Source organism: Gavia stellata, chromosome 11 (genome assembly GCF_030936135.1).
Source record: "Gavia stellata isolate bGavSte3 chromosome 11, bGavSte3.hap2, whole genome shotgun sequence".
Classification (NCBI taxonomy): domain Eukaryota; kingdom Metazoa; phylum Chordata; class Aves; order Gaviiformes; family Gaviidae; genus Gavia; species Gavia stellata.
This window is the reverse complement of record NC_082604.1, coordinates 3,774,978-3,789,355: the sequence shown is the minus strand read 5'-3', so window position 1 is coordinate 3,789,355 and position 14,378 is coordinate 3,774,978. Positions and strand designations below refer to the sequence as shown.

Sequence of the window (14,378 nt, the reverse complement as noted above, 5' to 3'; positions counted from 1 at the left end):
TCTACATCTTCTGACCAGCATTAAGCTACAGTTCAGCACCACCCTCCAGAGACCACAGGCTGTACCATTAGCTGCAGCCCACCTTTCCGTTAACACCAACACTCAGGAGCTCGAGACCTGATGAGAAGAGGAAGAAGTGGCACTAGACAAGCAGCAGCGAGACACAAGAGTTTCTCTTTTCACCTAAACAAACAGTAGTTGACACTGGTTAGGGAGGAAGTATCAGAGAACAGTGTGTGTTTTTCAGCAGCAACGCGGGAACTTTTTCCATTCAGCTTTTCCAGAGGAATTTTGGCCTTTTGAACTTTCACGTGAAACTTTAACATTACACAAACCTAAAAAATTATCTTGATTAAGGAGGTGAGGGGGAAGGCACCCCTTCTCCAAGTAAGTGTTTGAGGATTTCTCCTTGGCTGCTAAGGGTTTGTGTCGGGTAAAGAAACACTCCTAACAAACCAGCATTCTTTTCCACATGATCAGAGCTAACCGGCCCTCCTGCAGGCAAAATGACCAATCAAATCAGCCTCAGATGAAAACCAAACCCCCCCAGCACTATAAACACAGGAATGAGACATACAAACCCATTTTTTAAAATTTTTTTTTTTCAAAAAAAACCAATCTCCACCAACCACTTGTGGGAAGTTTCTTGCCAGCGCTGGGACCAACACACAAGACCAGCCCAGTCCCTCTCCTGGAGCCCAGGTATTTCTCTTCTCCGGCACACAAACCCTTCGAAGACCGGTAAGTACACAAAACAATTTTTTTTTCTTTTTCTTATTATACAATTAGAAATTGTTCTGTCATTCTTTAATCAAAGAAATCAAAGTTGTTTTCAGGGCAGAGTTTTATTTCTAAAGCTTGCTAAATTAAGTATCACCTTAAACAAAATGGTTTCTAATTTTCCCCCCCTCAAAAAGAAGAAAATGCTCTCTCAGATGACCGTAGTCCTAACAGCATACATAGCAAAACCAAAGTCATCATGCAATATTTTTTCAGAAAGTTTTCAAGATAAACAGTGCTGGAAAGACTCTGCAACGCTTTGCAAACAGGGAGCATTTGCAAGCCTCCAGCTAAGGCAGCCGGGCGTCACCTGGCCAAGTGTTACGAAAAAGTCATCCTCACCTTCTTGCCGCATTCATCCTAACTCAGCGTTTAACTTCAGTTCCATCACAAATTAAAGAAATGAGCTTCACCTCTTCAAGCCCGCTTTTACCATCTCTAATTATATCTCATGCCTTCAATCATTTTCAACCAATGCATTCTCTGTGCTTATGGACACACTGTGAGCTAGCACCGCTGCCCCAGAAACCTCGCAGGGGCACCAAGTATGAACCCCGAAGTCCTAGAAAACTCGGTCATTCTAGACAAGTTTGCATCACATCGGGCAGGACTGCTCTTCAAAACCAGCAAGTTCCACAAAAAGTGGATGGCAGCAGACTTCTATTACTACAGCCTTACATCAAACAAAATCCTCTCTCTTAACTATAAATTTACTCCTCCATTAACAATACTTAATTTTGCATTTAAGTTTCTCTATAAGCATTTAATATATACTAGCATATTTTAAAGCCTTAAACAACATTTAAGCAAAGTCTTGGTAAAGTCTTTCTGCTTCCCTAAAGGTGGCCAGACTGGTCCACTCAGACGCTACTTCATAATCAAGAATTAGGGTTCTTATGGATCCTCACAGTATTTTCAGCATGCTGTACTATGTGAAAATATATTATACACAAAATGAAGCATTACAGATGTCCCCAAAAGTCACGTATATAAGCAGCCTTGCTTCCTGTACAACAAAAAGAGACATACTCTTCCATTTTGCCAAAATTTTGGGAGGGTTGTTTGTTGGTTTTTTTTAAAGTGCGTTCTGTAGTAAACTGTAACAGAAGGTCAAAAGTATGAGCTCTCACATCCTCTATTTGTGGCACTTGCTTTGAAAAGTATGACTTGGGCTCAATAAATTGAAGTTCCCATTTTTACAAGACTGACATATATGTAACAAGTCCTGAAAACTGTTATCTTAATTCTGCAGACTGCTCAGAAAAATAGATTTGTCACAAACTACTCCCATTCATCTTAACGAGGCATTAGCTACAAAACCTAAAGGACAAACATCTTTGAAATTTTAACTATCCTAATAACAGCTGTAGCACTTTCAACCAAAGCAGTTATTCTAACTGAATTACTTCCCACATTTCTAAGATTGTTCCATAATGTAAGTTACATGATTCAGTCATGTCATCAATACTGAAAAAACCTTCATTTCCTAATATTAATGTCAGAGCACCACAAGGATTGCTACTCAATCAAAAAATAACAATACTGATATTTTAATAGCGTGAAAGTGCCTTTAAAATAATGATAAATTTAGTTTGTTCTTGTTGCAAAGTGCCGAGACAGCAACACATCTGAATGATCACAGCTTAGAGTACAGAGATGATGTTTAAATCTGAAACTAGTACAAGATTATGTGGACCCAGGTCAAGTAGAGAGGGAATGTACACATTCCCAGAGGGGCATGCCAGCACCACCCGGGTTCTAATAAATCTCCAAATTATGCTACAGTTGTAAGCAGTTTTTGCAGTTACTCCCAGGAAACAGCAGGTCCTCTTGACTACTTTGCTCTCATAATGAAGCAGTGCACTATAAACTGCCTCAAATCCCTTCCAAGGTCAATTAGAACAGATTTTGTTGAAAGTGGAAGTTGGACAGGTAGGGCAGCACTGCAGAAGTCTCCCCTGAACACAGCTCCACGTAAAGGCGTTCAGGCTCCTAAAAGGGTTGCAGGTGCATTAGTGTACTGAGCTGAAAACATGCTGAAATGTCACTTTAAATGCCTTTAAATGAGAAGGCAAACCAAAAGAAAATGAAGACACTGCTGCAAATGAGTCCCCCTGCAATCCTACCAGAGTCTCAACAGCTGAGCTTCTGCTGTCAAGAGAAAGGCTAAGCAAGAGGAAAGAAGAGGAAAGCAACACAGTCACTTGAAGCAGCAATATAACAAAGAGCTGTTACAACACACGGAAGAAGATCTCGATGAAAAAGGCAAAGCGTGGGAGATCAGTGTGCTGGATCATGAATTTCAAAAATGCAAGCAATATCCTAGAGCTGTAAGGCAAGGTTTTATTACACATAAATCATTAGCGAGCCAGGTCAGTTTAGAACCTGTCTAACTGCTAGGAAAAGAGAAACTGTGACTTTGATTTAAAAAGGTAGTACTCACCCTACCTTGACTTGTCCTAGAAGAGTGTATACAAGAAGCCAGAATGAGGGACAGTGATGGTCAAGAGATTGAAAAAAGCTAAGAACTGACATACACACCGCAGTTGGTGATAACCATTTAATTTTCAATAGACTGGAAACAGGAAGGATTAGACACACTGAATGCATGATAAAAGACTGGTCAACATGCCAAAAGAGGTTTAGAAAAGTCATTTCTGACAGTTCCCGTCTTTCCAGTCAAGGGCTATCAGCTGGGAGATGGAAGGAGAAGGAACACCCCAAAGCTACAACAGTTTCACAAGTCAGGAACCAGGAAAAGCGAAACCAGACAAACAGCATAACATAAAGGTTAAGAGATTACATTAGACAAATCTGGATTAGAAACACAGTATTTATTTAGCAGTGGAGACAAGTATTCTCCAACAAACAATGCAGAATTTTTATTTTCAAGTCAAAGTTGAATGCCTTTCCTAAAACATACACTGTTTGAAACTGGGATTAATGTGGGGACACACCAAGGACCATACCAGGCAGGGGATGGGATCAGATGGTCCAAACTGTACTTTACAACTTCATTCGTTTATCACTAACAAGGAAATAAGATATTGATATTTTTTACTGCAGTGGGCAAGGAAAGGAGTAGACAGAAGACAGTAATTCTTTATAAATTCAAAGTCACATCTACTCTTAAGTTGAACCTGCTTTTGAGAATACAGAGGACTGATCCGCCAGCCCAAGTAAACTATTCTCACAGGGCAGTTGTTCTTTCACCTCTAAACCAACTGCATTGCTCTCAGAGCCCATTTGCAGTTTCTTACCCATTTTTCCCACCCCAAGTGTTGTGGCCCTTAAAGCCATCAATAGCTTCTGCAAAAAAACAGTCTTCAAACTCAAGCTTACACAATTCCAATGCTATCACTGCCATCGAATTAGATACCTAATATTTCAAACAGCCCTAGACAAGAAAACTCAGAGGCCTATACCAAGTGAGACCAGAGCAGTAACCTGGTTAACCTCAGCAGGGAAATTCCCCTGCTGGGAGTCTCAAGGAGCAGAGACACAGGACTGTTACGAAATGTGCTGCTGGGGGCTAATGGAGGTTCTCTTTCTCAAGTACCTTCGAAATCTGTCAGTAACGCATCCTCCCCCATAGAAAAGATCCCAAACAACCTGACAGTGAACACTGACTAAATTTTTTCAGAGCTTTAACTCAACATTAAGTGATTAATCACTACCCTAGGAAGCTCCTTAATCAACAAAATTGAGACCCTGCAATGCTGATAGCACTTTGCTCTGAGTAAAGTCTGTGGCGCTCAACCACACTACCTGAGCCTTGATGTGTGGCAGATCTGAAGAGTAGCCAAGAAAAATGTACATTAAGTATGTTTTTCCTTTTTCTCTTAATGTATATAACACTGGAGAAAAGCCTTCTGTCACCAGTCAGAATCAGATTCATTCTCAGTGCGTACATTTGTTTTGCAAACCCAAATTGCTCGGAGGCCATGAAGGAGATGCTGCCCTCAAAGTACCATAAGAATTTACACAAAGACACTAGTTTTGTTTTTTGGTTTTGTGTTTTGTTGTTTTGGCTGTTTTTTTTTTTCCAAGAATGCACCCAGAGGTATTTTGTTCTGTAAGTGTTCTCCTTTATTCAAACACGGGAGTGCTTCTTGTGAGGATTGCTTATTCTAAAATGATAAAACCAAGGCACAGCTCATTTTGAGCATGGTCCCCATCATCTTCCCTATTCAGAGATGCCCAGCTCCTTCAAGGCATCCAGAAGGGCTCTTCTACATCTCAGCAAAAGGACTCTGCTCGACAGACAAGTCACTAATCATCCGGTTCCTGAAGCATTTAAAATTGTATTCAGGTTATTGTAAATTCTGTAACAGTGCAGCAAGATTGAAAACTGTCCTTTAGAGTGCTATATAGTAGACCAAAGATCAAACTCAGATGAAGGCGGGGAGTCATGCTATAAACTGAATGGACTATGATCAGAATCCCCCAAGAAAAGTAGCCTGGTACTACTGACCAGGAGAATCTCAGTAAGGCCACTGTATTGTTTGGCACAGGAAGTGGTTTCAAAGTACTTGATGATCTTACAGGTCTTTTCCAACCTTGGTGATTCTGTGAGATGTGAACTGGAAAAAAAAAAATGAGGGGAAAACCACCAAATTCCACTGAGGCCATCATCTACTCTACCTCCTTTGACTACAGCATGAATAGAAGAAATAGCTAGATGGTTTTGAGAACCTACAGAAGGCAAGAAAAATGAAAATTGAGCTAAACATTCACTGTGATGTCAATTCTCATACTTCAGTATGCATTAAGCACAAGTAAAAGCAAACGACAATGTTCTGTAATTACTAAAAATTGGTATCAAGATCAAGTAAACAGTCACAAAAACTGCTGGTTTACAGGATCAAAGATCACAAGAAAGATTTTTACCTTTCATAAATTCATTCTGAAGTTCAAGATCCTTAAATCTAATGCGTTTCAAAATAAAACTAAGACAGCACTCTTGGGGGGAAAAAAAATCCCCACTCCTCTAGCCTGTTTGTATACTTGTATTATACACTAAAACAGTCATAATTCAGAGAGAGGTCAAAATTGATAGGGAAACAACAAAATTTACTAAATACACCATGTATAATTATGATTTGCAGAATTTACATATACTTTAAATCCTCTGTTGTTCTACAAACAAGCTTCCTCACAACCTTCTTTAAGTAGGTTATACACATTATGAAGTCTCCATTTTACATGAACCCATATTTAATTGTAATCTGTCCCAGGTGAACTTTAAACATTCAGTATTTATAAAATTTCTGGATTTGAGTGGCTAGTGTCTTTTCAAAAGACACTTCGCACCTCTGACAAGTTTGGCAAGTTTTGAGGTTTAAAAGTAAACCAAGGAGCCTAACATGTCAAATACCTACAAGTATCCATTTTGCTCCCCACATTAGCAATTCCACCTTCACCCCCTAATTCCCATACACTTGCTGTCCTATTCTCTTATTTGGTCACTAATAAAAGATACACTGCTTAGGCAGACTAGACTTCAAATTACATCACGGTATATTTTCAGTATTGGTCTCCTGCTCTCTTTTGACCCAATCCTTACATAAACAGCCTCAGACTCCCAGAAGCAGCTCTGCCCTGAATACTGTAATTCTGCTTAACTGGACATGGTGGGTGCAGACAGCAGTCATTTCCTGAGCTAGGAAAGTCTGAAAGGGCTACTAGATAAACTACAGCATTCCCCTTAAATGCATAAACATGTTAGAGAAATAATACAATAAACATTATTTCCATAGTGCTATTGTTAATAGTATTCATAATACTATCAGTAAACTATTATACTCTGCTAAAAAGAAGTTACAAAGCCTGATATAATCAGACAAAATTCAGTTTCTTTTCAGATACAGTATACCTAATCCCATCCCACTCACCCCTGAAGAATTAAAGTATACGACTCAAGCGTAAATTTAGGAAGGTAAAATATGAAAGTTATATTTAAACAACTAAGCAGGGAAGTTTGAGAAGCAGTCAGATTTTTAAACTTAATCTTTTTTAGCAAAGTATTACCACAAACAGTGGTAAATTCCTCTCCAGGCTCCTGACTTAATCTTCTCTGGATTGCAATGTATAAGCCCTCCTTTGTTGGCTGCAGCATTTCAACCCCTGCTGATGTGTCAAAAACTGTGAACGTTAGGCAAAATACAAACATGCTGCATTGTATCACACTTTTTCCTTTTTTCTCTTTTCTAGAAGATGACAACAGATATGATTGAGAGCAATAACACCAAATCCAGTGCTCCCCTCCTGACCCAAAGATACCTGAGGATGGTGACCAAGGATGGACACAGCACATTCCAGATGGATGGTGCCCAAGGAAAGGGTCTGGCATACCTCCGAGATGCATGGGGAATATTAATGGACATGCGCTGGAGATGGATGATGCTTGTCTTTTCTGCTTCTTTTGTGATTCACTGGCTAGTCTTTGCAGTGCTTTGGTATTTGCTGGCTGAGATGAATGGGGACCTGGAGCTGGACCACGATGCTCCACCTGACAACCACACTATATGTGTCAAGTACATCACCAGTTTTACAGCTGCTTTCTCCTTCTCACTGGAGACGCAACTCACAATTGGTTACGGCACTATGTTCCCAAGTGGGGACTGTCCCAGTGCTATTGCACTGCTTGCAATACAGATGGTCCTGGGGCTCATGCTGGAAGCCTTCATCACAGGTAATCTTTCATATTTAATCTTTAAATGGAACAGGTGTAACAATCAGATTTAAGAAATGGAGCTAGAAATAAATAGTGATCATACTGGTATCTGAAAGAACAATTAAGTCAGTCACTACAAGGATTGTGAAATTCCAACTACGTAGTAGTAAAAGTTAAACACCTTTCATTAACAAAAGACATAAATTAGGTGATAGAAAGAGTTGCACTATTCATCGGTCAATACTTGTGGCAGATCCCAACTTATCACTCTCAATCGCTTATTTCGTATACCATTATCTCTCCAAGTTTTTTCCATGGAATTTCAATATTTTAAGTGAATTTGTTTTAAGGTTTACCTTTGTCTAGCTGAAGTATTTTTGTTGATCTTCAACTCAGTGTTTAAGTATTCCTCAGTACCCAATGTAATGAAAATTTTTACAATGTCACAGCTATTTCAAGGTATTTTAAGTTATTTTAAATAATTTTCAGGTTTAAAATATTTCAAAGTACTTTGAAAATACACAGGTTAGTTTACTGTGTATTAAGAAACAGCTTCTCCAGCGGTAGCACACCAAGATCAGGTATTATTACCGATCACAGTGAATCAGGGCAAGCTAACGGCTCTCCTTCCTATAGCTACAGTTCACTCTCCAAATACTAGTAAGAGAACATACTTTAGAAAGAGAAGCGTTTTAGGAAAGCTATACTTTTCAAACAAAAATGGGTTAGTGGGATGCCAGCCTAGCAGTTTTCAAACATGCAGGCTGAGGCTAGAAAGATCATGTCCATCCAAGCCTGTTTCTCTTCCACTGGACTGTTTCACAGAGCTTGGAAGCTGCAGGGAACAACCCAGGCACGGTGCTCGTATTCAGTTTGTTCTTTTCCGTGATGCAGGTGCTTTCGTGGCAAAGATCGCCCGACCAAAGAATCGGGCATTCTCCATCCGCTTCACCCGCTCTGCCGTAGTGACACACACCGAGGGGAAGCCATACCTTATGTTCCAGGTAGCCAACACACGCTCCAGCCCACTGACTAGCGTCCAGATTTCTGCTATACTTTACCAAGAACAAGAAAATGGGCAGCTGCACCAAACTAGTGTTGACTTCCACTTAGACAGCGTTACTTCGGAAGAGTGTCCTTTTTTCATCTTTCCACTGACCTACTACCATTTAATCACCCCATCCAGCCCCCTGGCTGCTCTCCTCCAAAGAGAAGCTGCTCACCATTTTGAGCTGGTTGTCTTTCTGTCAGCTGTGCAGGAGGGCACAGGAGAAACGTGTCAAAGGAGAACATCCTACCTCCCCTCAGAGATCATGCTGTGCCATCGCTTCGCCTCCGTGCTAGCCCGCAATGCCAAAGGTGAATATCAGATCAAGATGGAGAATTTTGACAAGACTATTCCTGAGCTCCCAGCTGCGGCCGACTCAAAGAGTCCAAAAAGGACTGACAAAGAGATCCGCATCAATGGACAGCACGCCGACAGCTTCCAGCTCTCCGAGACTGGCCTCACGGAATAGAGAGAACAGACTTTGAACTTTGTGCTTTTTTAATTATTATTACATTAAACTTTCAGGTTCCTTTTACAACCTTCCTTCCTTGCCTGCCCTGCCATTTTCTAGTCATCTTTCTCTTGTGTTCCCATCCTTTTGATTACAACATGATATGCAGAGTAAAAAGAACTGGTGTGCCCATGTAAGCTGAGGAGAGGCTGGATTAACCAGCCAGGAGCAAAGTCAGGTACAAGGATCACAGTACTAATACTTGGGAATTAAAAAAGAGCTACCTGCTGAATTCACCAGACTATGATTAAAGCAGCACTAACCCTGAAAGGAGAGACCTTCAAAACTCCCAAAGCTGACCAAAATCATAATTAACCAGCTTGTGACAAAATGGACAACAATACAAAAGAAAAATATCAGTCAAAAGTAATATGGGGTCATTCAGTAAATATTAGTAGTTCTGGGATAAGCAACTCTGTTCATCCAAGATCTTCACTCTTCTGTTCTCCTAACTCTTTGGGGATACAGAGTTATATCAGTTTTCAGATGGCTGAATTCACTCTTAGAAAGTACTGCCAATCTCTCGTGGCAGTGAAAAGCACTCCTGCTATGCTTATTACGCAAAATTGTAAATACTAATTGTAGTTCTTCATTCTACCAAATAAGAGAACATCTCATTTCAAGACAGGTCTATGAAGACGCTATCAAAAAATCTTGATGTATATGACAAATGCTTCAGTGGAAATTTTTTCGTATTTGTAAACACTGAATAAATTATTTAGCAGTGGAAAACAGACTATTCTAAATGAATTAATGTACTTTTTTTAACAGGACCATACATTCCACATGTTCTCACCTTTGCGCTGCTTGTCTCAAGTAGATCTGACCCAGAAGGATGCACTATATACACGAGAAGTAGAACTGCATCCGTTTATATTTTATGCTTTTTAACATCAGTATTTGCCTGTACACACAGCACAAAAATATTTAGAGACACCTGAATCAATTTTAAAATAAAAAATTAAAACAAACTATACATGAGACTTCTGTATTTAAGTGCCTCATAAACCTATTGCAATTAAGACACTGTTCTGAAGCTCCTAAATAATTTAAAAGCTAAAGGATAAACGAATGATGGCTAATTATTTCCAAGCTCTCAACAAAAGCAGTGCCTATTAAGTGTTCATACTTGATCAGTCACGTATCAAAATAAAGTAAAAGTTATCTTTCAAAGGTAAAAGACTTTTCCCAGAAACCAAGATGGCATAAATAGCAATTTTCCTTGACAACAGCACAATACACTACCAAATTTGCTTACTTTTAACTTCACTGAAGTGGTCAGCAGCAGGAAAAATGGTCTCAAGCTATCTGATGAGATACTGTTTTATCGAATTCTTCTCAAGACCCAAAACTCTGTTAACTGAAATGTGTTCACAACTCGAAAGACATTAGCAAAAAGGTATTTTGTTTTAGGGTCTGGGGAAATGGGAAGCAGCCCCATAGAAGCATTTCCCATAGGGAAGGGGAATGAGGCAGAAGGCCCACGTTTTCATTGCAGTTCAGCTCTCGTTCCAAAATTGTTCAAGTATTGCCTCCCCACATTCCAGAGCTCAGACAGATTTGGTTTTATGACAGATACTCTCAATATCTGTTTCTTAAAATTTCCTTTTATGTAAAAGCATTCATGAATACTGTGGAGCTTGGAGAGCAACACACTACCAAGTTACACTGCCTTCATCCCTACTTTTCCTACCTGTTAACCCACATGCAGTCTAAAGATCCCTTTTCCATCCTCGTGTCAGTACCAATAATTTTTAAGTATTTCTTACAAGTGTTATTTCCACATTCTCTACCAATGTAAGACATTGAGAAGACTCTTACAAATTAAGAACGAGTACAAGAGCAGAGAACAGATTCCCGGGTAAAGACTGAAATAACCATTTTGGGAAAAAGAGCAGTATTCTGTGTGAGTTATTTTTTCCCATATATCACATACTCCAGTCTCAGACAAACCAATTCTTCTAAAACTCAGATGCATAATCCCAACAGGACAGTACTATAATCTCACCATTTAGAACCAAAGCTATAAAAAGCTATTTCTAGTTTCAGTTAACATCTAATCAAAGTGTGGGCTGTTTCGTTTGGTTTCTAAATGATTTGATACTTTAAAGTTGTCCTGTTTTTTAAATCCTTTTCTATTTATAGATTTGGTTTAAAAAGGGGTACAACAGCAAGTATAAGGAATGATATCTTCAAATATTACATTTTAGAATGTAAAGCTGAAGAATACCACAGAAGCAAATTCAACAAACACAACTGTGGTGTTACTTCAGAACAGCTACAGAATAAGGGGTAGACAAAACACCCCTATTGCTTTTACAGTTCCAGGGAACTGGTGAACCACGAATGTCTGATAAAGTATTGGTAATATGCCATGGCCCAAATTGGAATACAAGCCTAGAAAAATTGCTGATGGGCTCTGATGCAACAAAATTGCACTCTACACTTTGACTAACATTGCAAGAGCAAGCTGGTGGTGAACCTTTGGATGCACTTCTTGCTAGCGAGGTAGGGAAGAAAAACAAGCTAGGCAGAGTAAGGGAAAGTGCGATTCAAAGAAATTCAACATCCTTTTTAGAGTTACTTGAACACCCTTTGTATATTCAAGTCTCCTTAACCTAACCAAAAAATACACGTTAAACAGAACTCAATCAGGTTCCACAAATGACTTACTGTCTTGTTTAATCTACATTACAGTTATTTACTACCCGTGTGTAATTGCTGGTAACTAATCAAATCCCCTCAGCTACTAAGCTGGTATTAGTCAAGAGGCTGCACAGAAAATTAAGCAGCTTTTGCACAGTTCTAAGAGACAGCCATGATCAAGAAAACAACTTGCTCATTTTCTTTGCTAATGGCCTCAGCCTTCCAGAAGTGATTTAGGTTCTCAATGAAGTGTGTCAGAACTGTGACAATCTGCAACAGAAACTTGCAAATACTTTGTGCATCTTCAATTTGCATACTGAAACTAGGTACAAATATTGTTTATGTTGCGAATCAGTCAAATGTGAACTTGCAAACTGTTTTGAGCACTGAAAAAGCAATCGTTAATTTTTTAAGAACAGAATATTGATCATATCTGAGAAGTAATTCTTTGTTGAAGGTCTATTACTTTTTTAATCTCATTATTTTTGAGGGGTTCTTGCATTGTCATCCATTATGAATGCCCAGAAGAGTTTAATATTTGATCTCTTATTAATTCTGTTATGTGATCACCCAGAACAAAGAATACAAAAAAGCTGGCAACTCAGTAAATTACGTAATTTGAGGCTAATCCAAGGCCATATGAAAGAGCAATGAAAAACTGAAGCACAATAAAGTCAGAAAATAAAATCCTAAACTAAGGAGTATAACCAGGGTAACAGAAACCAATATATGCATCTGCTAAAGCCTGTTAGCCTGAATTATAAACTGCATGTCAAGTCACTCCTTGAACTTTCTGCTTCCACTGCTTTGTGTGGTATACTAGTGCTTGGTATTAACATGGGACTTCTTTCAGCACATCTGTATCCCTATCTCACACTCAAAATATTTTGTCATTAGAAAGCCTTTACATAACAGTAACTATTTGTTCATTAATCAAGGCTTGAGTCAAAACAGACCAACACCTTCTGTTAACATTTTTGTGCTCTCCACCTTATTTCTCTTTGAAGGTAAAGAGGAGAGGAATGGTCCCTCCCATTATTGGGACATTAATCTAACACAGCAATATGCAAACATAAATTACTATTGCTAAAACAATTTTTTTGTATTAAAACTTAAGAAAGATTGCAGGTCTCTTGCCTCTATCATACTGTGCTACACAGCTTTTAGCCAAACAAGATCAAACTAGAAGAGAAATAGAACAAAAGACTTAAAAGGAACAATCTGCTACTACAGAAAGCTTCATGATTTGAGAACAAGCACATCATCCCTCACAATGAAACAGGACTTCCAAAGCACACGGAGACAGCATCTTCTCTAGAAAACGGCTCACAGAAGATGCACTCCAAAGTCCTGATCACTAGTAGTTGCTACAAACAAGACACACTCTATACTAGCTGAAGCACTAACCCCCATGTTCAGGCAGAAGACAGCTTCAGTAAAGACATCTCATCCTAAACTGATATGCAATATTTTTATCACAGTCTTAATCAGAAATGTGGTACATTCTATAGTCTGGAACTGGAAGTGTTGTAATTTTATCACAAGAAAAGGAAGGCACTAAAGAAATAAAATGGAATCAACTGTAGTAGGTATTACTTTCACATCCATTTGTCTTTTGTAAAAAATGCAGTCCTGAAATCTCAGTAGTACTTATTTTTTCCTATTTCCTTTTTTTTTTCAAAAGGTCTCTGAATATAAAGACATACTGAAAGTCCGAAGGTTCACTACTGGCATTTAAAGATGGACAATCTCAGACCAATCTCAAATTCTTTTTAGAAGTAACCTCTTTTTAAGGAAAACGGTGAGGAAAACAAGCAACATCTTAGTCTTGTGTTAACTTTCAACTTAAAAAGCAGAAAAATAAAAGCACTCTTTAAAATACATGAAAATCAATTCCTACATGGAGAGAGGACTGGGAGGGCTTTGAAAGCAAACATGGTAATTTAAGACTTCTAAGGCATGTGCCACCATGGTAATTCTAGAAGATTATTAAAATGGCAACTTATGCTACTCTCACTGAAAAAATACTGACAGCTAAGCAAGGATTAAAATACATTCCTGTCAACTTTTAATTGCAACTGAATCTCTTTGGGTTTGTCTTGAAATTCAACCTGCAATTGTCTTTTCTGACCTATGCTTTATCAATATATTCACTAAGAAGGATATTTAGCCAAGACTCCTTCAAAGACCAAAAGATCCTCTGGGTCCTAAAAAGACTAGACTCATTGTCAGCAAACTTTTAATAGTACAAAACCTCTCACTAAGCACAGCTGTGGTACACGCATGTGGAAACATGCCACAGAGAAAGAGCAAGACCATAGCAGAGAACAATCAATGCATGATCCCACGAAGCAGAAAATCACTGCAGTTACCATATAACCAGTTTATAGAGAACTTCCTTGAATGTTCTTACCCCTATCAGAACACAGATTTTACCTAAACGGATATGTTCCATCTCCAAGACGACAACCCACTCCAACTCAAGTTCAGCTGAACGTTGAGACACACTGGGTCGCAATTAACGATCCAGTATTACGCCTGAACATGGCCAGTGTGAAGCACTGAAGAAACAGAATAGGAGAGGAATGACAGAGAGGGGGACCAGATGATAACCCGAATGAACAGAAGATTTGTAAAATTACTTAAACTAATTTGACAGGCAGTAAATCCATCAGCATGGGAACCTCAGAATTTTGCTGCTGGGATCTACCTCACGC

At 39.0% G+C, this 14,378-nt stretch overlaps 2 protein-coding genes across 2 annotated transcripts in view; one reads left to right on the top strand and one right to left on the bottom strand.

The window, feature by feature from the left end:
- GIGYF2 (GRB10 interacting GYF protein 2) overlaps positions 1–14,378 on the bottom strand; it is an 80,242-nt gene that overhangs the window by 35,113 nt on the left and 30,751 nt on the right. The window lies entirely within an intron of this gene.
- On the top strand, positions 567–8,973 carry KCNJ13 (potassium inwardly rectifying channel subfamily J member 13). Its single transcript, XM_059822496.1, is given in 4 exon segments — positions 567–596; positions 598–741; positions 6,994–7,474; positions 8,351–8,973. Coding segments are annotated over 4 exon segments (1,278 nt in total).